The sequence below is a fragment of the Vipera berus genome (assembly GCF_964194415.1).
Source record: "Vipera berus genome assembly, chromosome: 1".
Classification (NCBI taxonomy): domain Eukaryota; kingdom Metazoa; phylum Chordata; class Lepidosauria; order Squamata; family Viperidae; genus Vipera; species Vipera berus.
Genome location: NC_138202.1, coordinates 87,629,567 through 87,643,826, shown reverse-complemented (window position 1 = coordinate 87,643,826; position 14,260 = coordinate 87,629,567). Strand labels below are relative to the sequence as shown.

The following is a 14,260-nucleotide window of genomic DNA, read 5'->3' as shown; positions in this document are numbered from 1 at the left end:
GGTCGCAAGTAAAAATTAATTCCGTGAAGGGCTTCTCCTTAATTCTTACAGTGCAATAGAGACATCTGGATAAGGCTTTGCCACTTGATTAATGAAGGATGATGCTGTTCTTTTGTCCACTTATTTGTTTGTTAGATGACTGCATGGTGCGAGGGATCATAGGTTTTATTTGACTTTGTGGATAATAATAATAATATTAATACGAATAATACGAATAGAGTTGGAAGGGACCTTGGAGGTCTTCTAGTCCAGCCCCCTTCCCTGTTCAGGAAACCCTATACCATTTCAGACAAATGGCTGTCCAGTCTCCTCTTAAAAACCTCCAGTGTTGGAGCATTCACAGCTTCTGGAGGCAGGTTGTTCCACTGATTAATTGTTCTAACTGTCAATTATTGCAGTTATTGCAGCCATACCTAGTGATTATTGAGTTATTGGTGGAATTAATTAAAGATATTCTGCTTTTGTGGTCGTTTACCAAATGTTTTCTTTTTTAGAACCTGAGGATAAGACGTATCCTTCGACCTTTCTTCCTTCTCCAGAATTCTTCAATGATGAAAAAAACACTAAAAAGCATCAAGAGGACAGTGCCAGAAATTACAAGGTATGTAACAATGTGTAGTGCCTGCTAGAGATAAGCCAGATGATCCAGTGATCCCCCAAACATTACAACTTCAAAATGCACATTGTTAGCATTTGCTAGTAAAAGGTAAAGGTAAAGGTTCCCCCGCACATGCGTGCTAGTCGTTTCCTACTCTAGGGGCTGGTGCTCATCTCCGTTTCAAAGCCGAAGAGCCAGCGCTTGTCCGAGGACGTCTCCGTGGTCATGTGGCCGGCATGACTAGACGCCAAAGGTGCACAGAACGCTGTTACCTTCCCACCATAGTGGTCCCTATTTTTCTACTTGCATTTTTACGTGCTTTTGAACTGCTAGGTTGGCAGAAGCTGGGACGAGTAATAGGCGCTCACTCTGTTACGCGGCACTCGGGATTCGACCCGCCAGACTGCCATCCTTCTGATCGACAAGCTCAGCGTCCTAACCCACTGAGCCACTGCGTCCCTAGCATTTGCTAGTCTCCAATAAATCCATTTTTTCACCTGCTAACATTTGAGAAAGGAAAACAATAAAAGTGTTTGAGTTGGAACCAGTGCTGGAAGAATGAAGAAGCTCCAAAGATCAGCAGTGGTGACATTACCCTGTCCAGAAGTAGCTAACAGTAAGATTTCTGCAGCTGACACTTTGGTGACAAAGGAGGAAGTCTCTGCTCTCATGAGTGAAACATTCTTCAATGCCATTTGAAGGTGCCCATCAAAGTAGCGTCTCTCGTTTCTTAGTTTTAGATGCATTGGGCTTATTTTTCCTCATCTGACACATTTTCCTCTGTAGGAACAATATTTTTCTGGTTCACTGCTGAATGTTGTCTGTGGCATCTCTTTCTTTACATGTGGTCCTGTGTTGTGATGAAGGAATAATGTTGACATTATATTTTCTCCCTAATAGTGTTATGCTGCTCTTAGCTGTTCATCTGTTTCTCTTTACCATGTTTGGCATGCTGCTGTTTGCTCGGACAAAAGTAAGTAACACATGTAATAAAATCTTGGTTCTTTGTGTAGGACAGGGGTAGGCAACCTCGGCTCTTTTATGACTTATGGACTTCAACTCCCAGAATTCCTGAGTCAGAATTCTGGGAGTTGAAGTCCATGAGTCATAAAAGAGCCAAGGTTGCCTACCCCTGTTCTAGGACAAAAGAGTTGTTCACACACACACACACACACACAGACACAAAGATGTGTATTTTTTTAAATAAACATTTCCCCCCTGAAATGTAAGTTCTCCCATGTCATGTTTTAGGCATAAAATTACGATAAATCTGGGCAACTTTTTCCCTTGCTCATCATTTTACTTGATAATTATTCATACCATTGTCACATTGTCAGTAATATTACAAGACATTATTCTTTCCTGCATCTTACATTCCCTGGTGCAGCAGAACTAAATCACTTCTCCATTTTCTGTGAAGGACAATTTCATAGCTGAGATCTGCCAGTTTTTCCCTGTCATTCTCCTGAACATTTTCTGAATTCCTTCTAGAAAGTTGTGGATCCCCTTTGGTGATTTTCACCTCTCTTGTCTCTATTTTTGCTGTTCTGTTTTCCCCTTAATTTTTGCATTTGTTAAAGTTGCATGACAAGATTCCTCCATTGTCATAAAGAGCAATTTTTGAAATTCACCTTACTGAAAATCTACCAGGGAATTGTGTGAGAAAAATTACACATTTCAGTCCTGCTGCCTAATAACATTATGTTCAAAGAGTTTCCTGAGTAAAGTGAAGATAAAATCATCTCATACAGACAGTTCAGGGACCTATTAAGCACGTTTGGATTATACAAATCAAAGGCCTTTGGCTTTGCTGTATTTCCCTGTGTGCGTGTGTGTATGTTTTCCTTTGGTTTCCTGTACATTCTGTGTTAATTCTTATGAAGCACCCTCAGAGCTGACTATGCATGAACAACAAACCTGGATAAAAATAGGCTTTTTGGTTTGGAAGATAGAATTTTGAATCGGATGGATGGGCCAGAGTACTGCATAACTCTTTCCCTGGCTGCCTTTCCTGTATTCCCAATCACTCCTTTTTCTTGTATTTGCACTCCACTTAGTCTTATGAAAGAAAAATAAAATTTGGATTATCTGGAATTACAGTTTGCAACGTTTTTGTTTTGATTCAATCCAACAGAATGAACAGGGATCCAAATTGTAAGTAGTTACGTGGAAATAGCTTGCTTTGACTGGAAAACGAGTTACTAAAAAAAAAGTACAGTCTGAGACCAGATATGTCATGTCCTACATTTCTTTTTTCTCCAGTTTAAATAATGTCTTTTGTATTTGGATATTGAAATACTTGTCTGCCTGAAGCAATTGCAAGAGAAGTAATTGGGTTGATTACCTTGGGTTGTATACACTAGATTCCTTTCAGCCTACTAAGCGAAATATGTATTCCGTACTTGATTGGGTTGAATTGGTGACCAAAGTGCATAGCTCTTAAGTGTCTTTGATTGGTTGCTCTGTTTGCTAACAGTTTGGATCTCTACGATTAGGATGGCTCACAGGATAAAGAGTGGCAAGGATATTTTCGTAATTTGCCAGATTCATTAACTTCATTGCTGGTACTGTTGACAACTGCAAATAATCCAGATGGTAAGGATTCTTTTCCAAAAATATTTTCCTTTTCCTTCTTAATCTGTGGCTAAACTCAGACATTCTTCATTCTTTAGTGACATTTGACTCCTTTTTTTCCCTGGAAAAGTGGATATATATGGCTTTGCTTTCCCTCATATGCTGATCCAGTTTCTATAAAAGCATTGAATAAATGAAATGTGTGGAATTCATTATCACGGGAAATAATGATAGTAACTAAGCTTGATGGTGTTGAAAGGAGAGTGGATACTTTCATTGAGAACAGGTCTACCAAGAGTGGTTGTATTAATTCTGGTTTGGGGTAGATTTTATATATTTGTTTACGTAGATTTAAAGAATGCCTGATTCCCAAGGAGCTCTCCACCTCTTAGTTGTAGGGGAAGGCTAGTGTTAAAATGGCATGTTCCCTTTTAAACCCTTCTTTTCGGCATTTTTGAGATATTTTTTTGGCAGAGGGGTTTATGAGAGAAAAAAATGCTAGATTACGATAAGGCTTGGCATGATCAAGTAGGCCTTTTTAATGCATTATGTATCTTCTAACCCACAGGTCGGCAACCCGTGGCTCCGGAGCCGCGGCTCCCAGTCGCCCAGTGCGCGTGCACCTCTTCGAACGGGCAGTGGTGCGCGTGCACCTCTCCAAATGGAGAGTGGCACCGCCCGTTCCGAGAGGTGCGCGCACACCTTTCCGAAGGGCGGAGGTGTGCGCGCACCTCTCCAAACCGCCGCCGTCCCATTTGGAGACCTGCCGCTTTCGCCTGAAGCGCTCCCCCCCTCCCCGGGCCTAGATGGGGCTCGGATGTCCGTGCGCACGCGCGGGGGCGACGGTCCCCGCAGGCAGGCTGTGCTGAGCATTACCCAGTTGCCCTAGAAACCAGCAAAAAAGAGGTTGGTGGCCCGGCCGGTCGGAGAAGGAGGAGGGGTGGGAGAGGGGAGCGATTTGCCCGCAGTCTTTGCGAAGTAGCAGCTTTAGCCGCAGCTTCGCCGGAAGAAACCGACGGGCCCACTAAAGCGCTTGGCGAGCTTTGAGTGCGGGGAGGTGGGGTGAAGAAACCCGACACCGCCTCTGGTCCGGCTTCTCGGGCTCTCTCTCTCGAGGGGGGGGACGATCTCGCTGTGCCTCCCACTCTAAGGACCAGCTGGGCAGAGCCACGCAGGTAAGCCCTCCTCCCTCCCTGGTAAAAAAAAAGAAATGCAGCAAGGACGTGCCTGGGGCGGACCTTCGGAATCTTCCCTCTCGTTCCTCCCCCCCGACCGTCCCCCGCTCCTGGTGGATCGAGGCTGGAAAGGAGGGAGCCACAGTCTGGACGTCGTGTAAGGAATAAAGGCGCGTCTGAGAGACAGTCGGGGGTCCTGTAGCTGGCACTAGTGGGGAACTTGCTCTGACAAGAATCTGGGCTGAAATGAGTTTGGACTACAACACTGTCCCCTGATGAGGAAGGAGAGGGGAGTGTGTGGCCGAAGGGGTTGTTTCTTTCCACCCTACATATAGACTTTGATTGATTGATTCGATGGCTGCAGAACTGGCTGCCTGCGTGGGGCAAACAGGCAAACAAAATCACCTCCCTCTGGGTATTTTCCAACTGTGGTGACGCAGTGAGACTGACCTTTCAGGCTTTAGGTGTCTGTCTGCACCATTCTCTCTTGAGGAGAAATTGCGTCGCTTTTTTATGGTGGTTCGGAGACCTGCCGCGTTCGTCCATGTTTGACGAACGCGGCAGGTCTCCGAACGGGACGGCGGCGGCTTGGGAGAGGTGCGCGCGCACTCTCCAAACCGCCACCGTCCCGTTTGCACAGCTGCCGCGTTCGTCCATGTTTGATGAACGCGGCAGGTCTCCGAACGGGACGGCGGCGGCTTGGGAGAGGTGCGCGCGCACTCTCCAAACCGCCGCTGTCCTGTTTGCACAGCTGCCGCGTTCGTCCATGTTTGACGAACGCGGCAGGTCTCCGAACAGGACGGCGCGCACCTCTCCAAAGGGGAGACCCGTCGCCGCGCAGGCGCCTCCCATTTTGCGCATGCGCAAAATGTTTTTTGCACATGCGCGTGAGTGGATGCACGCGCGCGCACTTTTTGCGGCTCCCACTTTTTTGTTTGTGTGATAGAACCGGTTCTGAGTGGCTCTTTTCCTTTTTCCGGTTGCCGACCCCTGTTCTAACCCAAACCAGGACTTGCAGACTTTCATTTGTGTCAGAGAGTGATGGGTTTCTGGATAACTGCTAAAACGATTTCCCCATTTCACTGCTAAAAGCTACATATGTCTCTTGTTTAAGGATTGGGGCACATTATTACCTTAAATGCGAATTTCTTAAACCTTATTTATTGTTTTTTAACTATTGAACAGTGATGATTCCTGCGTATTCTAAGAATCGAGCATATTGCATCTTCTTTATACTCTTCACTGTAATAGGTAAGTGGATTGTTTCTTTAAATAAAAGGCCCTCAGAAGTCATGCAGTGTAAACTCATTCTTTTCCATGTGATGGTCCCCTTAATTGTAGAATGTGCATAAAAATTGAGCAGCTAATGGAGGTGTGACTGAAGTTATAAGGGCAAGATAATAAGGGCAACCAATGGACTACCTTTCTGGTTGCTAATGAATTCTACTCTTAATCTCTGAGGGCCCAAGTCTACTTGTCATCTTAAGCAGGGAAGGAAGACTTCACTAGTTTTATTGGGAACTTGTAAATGCTGCTTATAAGCACCCCTTGGGAAATTCATCAGAAGAAAACTTGTGTCCCAGCAAGTTGTAATCAGGACAGGAAGTCATGAAATTTTTTTTTGGAGTATAACTAATCCTGAGCTTCTTTAGGGAAGCTGTAAGTAGTTGATTCCGGGCTAAGGAGATTCACACTAGACATTTCTATGGGACTCCCAGTGTCTGTTGAAATGTTCAGAATGTTTGTAGAAAATTAGGGATTCCATCTTGTCTAGGATGGAAGAGACTGAGGCAGAGAAGAGGCTGTAGAGAAGCAAACAAATATTAATTGGCAATGTTTCATGAGAAAGCCTTCGACACACTGTAGAGCTAGCATGTGCCTGTGTAATGCAGTCCTGTGAGATTTATCTAGTTTATTTCTTTTCAATTTAATTGGTGATTCATACTTCCCAGTACTGCATGGTTCTCTTGATCTTGTATGAGGGCTGTACTTGCTCTTTCAAAGGTCACTGCATTTTGTTGTATTGTTTTATTTCTTTTTAACAATACAAGGAGTAAGTAAGGTTCTTTCCATTCTTGCTCAAGTATACTCTTTCAGCTGTGTGTTCAGATTGGGTGGAATGTAAAGATTGAGTTAGTTCTTTGTTTTAGTTTTCCGGAAGAAAACAAACAAAACTGTACTGTTGCCTAAAAGAAAATAAGAAAATTTCATATTGTTACAGGAAATTTATTTCTGATGAACTTGTTGACAGCAATAATATACAATCAATTTCGTGGCTATCTTTTGGTAAGTGATGTTTAACAAATGTTACAATTTATCATAGTTTAAAAATGCTAAATCAGAGTTCAGGCTACTGAGCAGGAAATTCTACTGCTTCATGTCATGGCCACTGGAATGGTACAAATGCAGCTGAGGCCTTAGAGCAGACATGTCAAACTTGTGACGTCACGTGATGTCATGCAACGTATCGGAGCTTTTCCCCCATTGCCGGCAATGGGGTGGGCATGGTTTCCTGATGACGCATCCAGCCCGCGGGCCGGCAGTTTGACACCCCTGCCTTAGAGCATCATATTCTTAAATTTATACTTCTGCTATAGAGGAAGATGCTGCCGCCAACATTGTGACCATGATCAATGAACTTGACTGCCGGCCACAGACTAGTGGCTGTCCCATTGTGATGATGATTGTGACATTCTTCTTTTGTGAAGGGAATCATATAACCTTAAAAGTTGGGAAAACTAAAATGGTGAACGAGCATTTTTCAGCAAGATATTTGCTCATTCCATAATTCTGATATTTTAATTGCAGTCCTGGAAGGATATAGACTAGATTAGATTTTTCAGATGTCGTGTCTTTTCCAGAGTTCTTTTCGTATGACCTGATTTCCACAATGAGGTGAAGTTTCTCCCACTTGATATCTAGAAAAGGCTCTTATTTTTAGACAGCCTCTATTTCTAGTCTTCTTCTCGTTATAGAAACAAGAATTAACATAATATCTATTGTAGAAACAAAATATAATCAACATGTAGTCAAAAATAGACAAAAAGTGTAATGATCTGAGCTTATATAGAATTCAACATAATATTAATATTTTGTTAGCTGGCAACACTTCAGCTGAACATATGAATTCGTTAGAAATTCTGCTTTTTTTTATTAAAGAGTTTTACAAAAACAAAATTTTACAATATATCCCCAAATCCCTCCCACCCCAACCCACCCACTTCCCCCCCCACTTCCCAGAGCTAAATACAGGATTATAGTTACAATAATCATATTCTAAATAAAAATTATGCATAATATACAATTAACCAAATTCATAATGTGCTTTAACTCCCCTTTAACATAACTACAAACAAAGTACCAATAACAATATCCCACTAAAATCTACTCATAAGCTAAATGGAACTTTTTAGTCCCATATTTGTTCTGAATATAATTTATCCATCTCCTCCAAACTGAAATATATCTTTCCTGTGAATGATCTTTCAAATAAGCAGAAATCTTAGACATTTCTGCAAGATTCGAAACTTTAAACACCCATTCTTCTATAGTGGGCAAACTATCCTTCTTCCAATATTGTCCCACCAGTAACCGTGCTGCTGTTATCATATTCAACATCAAATTAGTTTCTTTAACATCACAATCTACAACAATACCCAATAAAAATAATTGCGGAGAAAACGTTATCTTTCTCTTAAAAATCTTTTGAATGTTCCACCAAATTTTGATCCAAAAAGCTTTTATGTTTCTACAAGTCCACCACATGTGAAAATAGGTAGCTTCTGAACTACCACATCTCCAACATTTAGACTGTAAATTAGGATACATGTTGGACAACTTCTTGGGATCCAGATGCCATCTATAAAACATTTTATAAAAATTTTCTCTTAAGTTTTGAGCCTGAGTAAATTTAACATTTCTGACCCAAATTATCTCCCAGGTGTCCAACGAGATTGGTTCCTGAATATTTTGTGCCCACTTTATCATACAGTCTTTAACCAATTCCGTTTCCGAATCCAATTCAATTAAAGCATTATATATCCTCTTTATATGTGCACAATTTAAATCTCTAATTTGTTTTACTAAATTTTGATCTGTAATTGTGATGCCAACCTTTTGATCTAACTTCCACCTAGCTTTCAATTGGGTATATTGAAACCAAGAGTAACTTATATTTTCTTGTCTTAACTCCTCTAATGATTTAAGTTGCCAAACATTCCCTTGCAATCTAAGTAATTCCTTGTAGGAAACCATATTCATACTCACTCCCATAGATACGCCCTCTATCGCGTGTCCAGGAATTCCCCAAATCGGTATTTTATAATTTAACTTATAATAATACTTTTTCCAGACACGCAATAAAGCACTTCTAATTCTGCTTTATTATATACAAATAGTAGCAGAAGTCTATTATATAGCCATACAAATTGGTAGCAGAGAGTGGTTATATAGCTATACAGATTAAATAAAATGTACTGTGTTCAGTCACCATGGGCCTTGCTCATTGGTGGGATTCAAATATATATATGAACAATGGGTTCTCTGTGTGGATGCTGTTTCCGGAAGTCCATTCTGGGCCTGGGCAACAAAAAAATTAGCTACCAGTTCTGCCGAAGTGGTGCGAACTGGCTGAATCCCACCACTGGCCTTGCTGCTTAACGGTTTCAACTATTGCAGGAAACTCCTCAGAACAAAAGGTACCCTAGATTATAACCATAGATGCAAACTAAACACTGCCATCTACTGGCTGAATAATTCTGTAGTTGTTGCAATACAAAATACATTCTAACACAGAGGTCTCCAACTTTTCCGGGCTCGCGGACCGGAGGGAAGGAGAGCAGTTTCAAAATTGGTGCATGCGCACGCATGGGCCCACACGTGCTGGCGCCACACGCATGCATGAACAGCCACACACCACCCATGGCGGCTAGCAGCCTGTTTGCTCATGCGCGAACGGCTACACAAATCACTCAGGCTAGTGGCGCATGCATGCACAAATGGGGCCGGGTCCATAGGTTGGGGACCCCTGTTCTAACATATATTCCAACAGAATTACATTCAGTGTAAACTTACATAAAAATGCACAAAAAGAGTTTCCTCTGCAAGGTTTATCTTAACTATGTCATACATATTGTCCCTTTGTATTATAATTATCAAAAATATTTCCTGTTTATATGAAATAAGACTGATGGCTTTCCTGTCTGTATGCAATATAATGTTTTCTTCAATTTCCAGTTGTTGTTTTTAAATATTGGATAAACTGACTATTGGGACCAAGTTAGATGGACTGAAATTTTTGCTTTGAATAGGCAAGGTTAAACATTATTCCATGTTTTAATCTGTCACAGAGCTTACATGTCCTTCCTTTGCTTTTCATTACCTCTATGATTTGAACATTAGTTGTTGAGTGTTAGGCTTTGGGTACCACAAAAAGGTGGATTAGAGCCACCCATGATATCTACCTTTAGCTCCTTAGTATTTCAGAAAGTGGCTTCTTTTTCTGAGATTCATACCCATAATTCCTTTGAATTGATATTGAGAAATTTGAGAAATATATCCATATGAATGTGGATAATATTCATTTCCTTTCTGGCCATCCTGATTTTGTACTTCTGGCAAAAGCAAGATTCATATCTTTGGGTTTCGGTAATTGCTACTTCAAAACATTCTGTAACTATCTTTCACATTAATAGCCTATATAAATATCCATTGGTCTAGATCACAGGTGTCAAACTTGCCAGATCATGTGACGTGTCATGACGTATGCTGACTTTTTTGCATTGCCGGAACTGGGGTGGGTACAGCCTCATATGATGCAAGTGGCCCGTGGGCCGGCAGTTTGACACCCCTGATCTAGATGTCTGTATCTTTCTGCTGTTATTTTGGATGGGCTTTCTTTTCATACATCTTTTTTTTTTAGAAATCGGTTCAATCATCACTTTTCCGGAGACGCTTGGGAATCCGTGCTGCCTTTGAAGTTCTTTGTTCTTTGAAAGAGACTTCGATCAATAAAAATATGTAAGTGAAAGACATCTTAAAGGTCTGATGGAAAATTAGCAAATGTGCATAATTATGCGTAAGGTGTGCCTGTGTGGAGGCTGAATAGCAGAAGGTTTATGTGGCTTTTGCTTTCCTAGTTTGAGTGTCCACTTTGCCATATATTTTGCTTTTGGTTTCCTAGCTTGAGTGTCCAATCTGAAGCTCTTCTTCAAGTCCTCCAGAAAGTAAAAATGGATTCCTATTGCAAAGAAGCAATCATTAAGGTAGGACACCATTTGTAGTTAAGTGTACGTTACTTTAGCTTGTTTTAAAGATATTGTCTTTACTGACCCATGAACTCTGCATGATAAATACCTGTTTCTGTTACATGTGCAGAAGCTTAAATCTTGCCCTCCAGGAGAGCTGTCAGCTACTCAGTTTCAGACACTTTTTGATGAACTCGACAAGCATAAAGTTAAAGAGGTATGAGACTAGCTGTTATTGATGTGGTTTGTATAAACTTGTGAGCTATAAATAGTTGAATCTATCTAGATATGTAATGAAACTGAAAAACAGTTCTTGGCAATACTGAGAAACAGGACAGATTTTACAGCAGTGCCTGTCCTGTGGCTGCAAAGCTTTTAAATATGCTTAAAACATATTTAAGCATGTTTGCCTTGAAGGTTTTTTTCTATTGGCTTTTCCTATCTGCTGTTTTTATCTACAATTTCTTTTTTCCCCCTGTTGCACTATTGTAAAACCACTTTGAAATTCTGTACAATGGAAAGTAATAAGAAACAAGTACTGTACATGTTTCAAGGATATTTCTGAAACTTTGCTTTCAGGGAGTGATGAGGGGCTATATATGTTAATGGCAAGGATGGATGGATGGATAAATATAACATCAGAACAGGGGAATGCAGGCCAAAGGCCACTCTTGGCTTCAATAGTTTGTGATGCCAAAAGTAAGCTGGCTATGAATCAGAGAAATAGACATGATTAAGACTAACATTTTCCCCATTTGTTAATTAAATATTATATTTGAATAGTAACTTTTAGAAGCATTCTAGAGGTTGGAAGTTATGTATCCTGTTAGTACAGTGTTTCTGTACTCTCGAATGAGACTTCTGATTAGTAATGTTCTGTCTAAATTTAAGATTATGAGGAATGTAATATTTGCAGTAAATTGTGTAAAAATATCTACAACAGTAGAATACTGTCTACTATGCTAGAGATCACCTATGTACCCTATATGCTATAAATCTTTCAGATATTGATAAGTATTCATTGTTGATAATTGTTTCATATCCAGTTTGGGGTTAGAAGCCTTTTTATTAATGAACTATTGACCAAGTTGTGTATTTAAAAAGATGCACGTATAATTTTTTTTTCTGCCACTCTGTCATGATATATTTTTCCCCACCCAGCCTTTAAAGAGAGTATAAACTTAATGAGAATCATATATAGAGGTAGTCTTCAACTTACAACAGTTCATTTAGTGACCTTTCAAAGTTACAAGGATGGTGAAAAAAGCGATTTATGACCATTTTTCAACTCACAGATTTTGCTCCCTGGCCATGTGATCAAAATTAAAATATTTGGCAACTGACTCATATTTATGACAGTTGTGATCACCTTTTGCGGCCTTCTGACAACCAAAGTCAATGGGGAAACCAGATTCACTTAACAGCTGTGTTACTAACTTGATAACTGCAGTGATTCACTGAACAACAGTGGCAAGAAAGGTTGTAAAATGGGGCAAAACTCACTTAACAAGTGTTTCACTTAGCAACATAAATTTTGGGCTTAATTGTGGTTGTAAGTCGAGGACTACCTGTAGTGCTTTTCAACGGCAGGCGTTGCTCAGGCATGTGCATCAAACTGATGAAATGGTATGCCCTTTTTCAGACAATATCCCAAAGCCACATTTTCTTCAAGGCAGCCTGTAAAAATAATTCCTGATAAGACTTTCTCATTCTGCTTTTTTTTCAGCGTCCTCCCAAACCAGATTATCAGTCACCATTCTTACAGCGACTTCAGTTTATCTTTGGACATCACTACTTTGGGTATTTAGGAAACGTTGTAGCACTAGCAAATATTTTCTGTGTATGCGTAAGTACATGGTGCCATTTGAAGTAGCGTCTTCTCTTTGTGAGGAAGGTTCTTTCCTTACTATATGTAAGAAAAATACTTAAGGAAAGTATTTAAAGTATTAAAAAATCTCTAATCATTTTATGTAAGTTAGCTTCATCTGTTCACTGAAGGATACAGGAGTCCTAGGTTAAAGTTCCAGCATCCTGCTGTGGTTTACACCACAAAGAGACGATTGAAACAATGATCTGAAGCCATATCAGATAGCTTAAAAAAAGAATTATAATTAATACAAGGATTATCTGTTCTCTTTTCTTGCAAAAAGCTGGACCTATGTCTTTATTTTGTTTTCACAAACTGTGTGAGATAGATTAGGCTGAGGGTATGCAACTGCCCTGTTGTATCTTAAGATGCTTCATGAAAAATCAGGATTTGAACCCAGCTCTTCCTAGTCTTGGTCAGATATTTTATCCAATGGCTTTGCTGATACTCGTGTTTTGCAACTGTATATAAGTAGGAACTGGTGGGGGTAACTGGTTCTGAATGCTATTGGCCTGGGGGATATTTTATTTCTGTAAGGCATTGTGTTCTTAGACTATTTGACTTATGAAATAGTCAAACAAAATGCAGTTCAGTGATTAGTTCATATATGACTGGTCAGATTAGCTTAGAAAACCTTCTGGAGATTTGATTGGGATGCAGATCTAATACCTTTATGCCTAACAAGTAGTGTAGGCAGTGGTTTGAATAACCTTTTTCATGGACTGTTGATTTTTCATGGCTACTTTATATGTTCTAGATGCATTACTTATAATGTACTGTAATTGTTTTGCCTCTGATAACCTGTGAATCTTTTCCTTCCCAGGGAATCATGGTAATAGATGCAGATAAGCCACCTGCTCTGAGAGATGACTTTTTTTTAGGGGTAAGACCATCTATTCCGTGAGACCCTGTTCTTGTTACTCTCTAAAAGCTCTGATTTAAATTTTCACTTTAACTCTCATTTTTTCAAGGTTACAAACTGTTTCTTTATTTTGTACTACCTTCTGGAAATATTGCTGAAATTAGTGGCCTTGGGATTAAAAAGATATTTATCCTATCCAAGCAACATATTTGATGGACTTCTGACTTTAGTCCTGATGGTAAGTGTCATGGAATTATTTCCATTCTGCTTTTACATAATATATATGTAAATATATAAGATGCACATATGTGTCTGTGTGGATAGGTAGATGTGAATCAACTCACACTTCAAATGAGATGTTTGATATTATTCAAATTAGATGTTTGATAGGAAATTAAGTGTATTTAGTACTCATTAATTTAATAACAATTAATTTCATATTTTGCCTAGCATTGCCCTTGTTTTTAATTTCACTTCAGGCTAGGATACGTGCATGCACGCATACACACATGCATAGATATATTTCGAGGAATGATTTCCGTGGAAGTTGGCAGCTAAGATGGGCAAAATATAGGATTTTATTTGTGTTTACCACTTCTCTTCCCCCCTCACCATCTAATCCTGTGGAGGGGTGGTGGTGCTCATCTTAAATTCAGAATTGTCTTCCTTTTGAGTTAAAAACTTCTTGTTCAGCTTTGTTATTGTTCATTTCCCTTCCCCATGATATACTTAAAAGGTAAAGGTTCCCCCGCACATGTGTGCTAGTTGTTTCTGACTCTAGGGGCCGGTGCTCATCTCCATTTCAAAGCCGAAGAGCCAGTGCTTGTCCGAGGACGTCTCCGTGGTCATGTGGCCGGCATGACTAGATGCCAAAGGCGCACGGAACGCTGTTACCTTCCCACCGTAGTGGTCCCTATGTTTCTTGTATTATATATATAA

General features: G+C 40.2%; 1 protein-coding gene across 2 annotated transcripts in view; it reads left to right on the top strand.

Moving 5' to 3' along the window:
* Positions 1-14,260, top strand: part of TPCN2 (two pore segment channel 2) — a 106,651-nt gene that overhangs the window by 16,772 nt on the left and 75,619 nt on the right. For both annotated transcript variants that reach the window (XM_081312904.1, XM_081312903.1), the window contains exons 6-16: positions 495-601; positions 1,499-1,571; positions 3,094-3,193; positions 5,533-5,598; positions 6,569-6,633; positions 10,268-10,365; positions 10,529-10,610; positions 10,723-10,809; positions 12,319-12,438; positions 13,283-13,342; positions 13,431-13,559. In XM_081312904.1, coding sequence (XP_081169030.1) covers positions 495-601; positions 1,499-1,571; positions 3,094-3,193; positions 5,533-5,598; positions 6,569-6,633; positions 10,268-10,365; positions 10,529-10,610; positions 10,723-10,809; positions 12,319-12,438; positions 13,283-13,342; positions 13,431-13,559 — 987 coding nt within the window. The remainder of the gene's footprint in view (positions 1-494; positions 602-1,498; positions 1,572-3,093; positions 3,194-5,532; positions 5,599-6,568; positions 6,634-10,267; positions 10,366-10,528; positions 10,611-10,722; positions 10,810-12,318; positions 12,439-13,282; positions 13,343-13,430; positions 13,560-14,260) is intronic.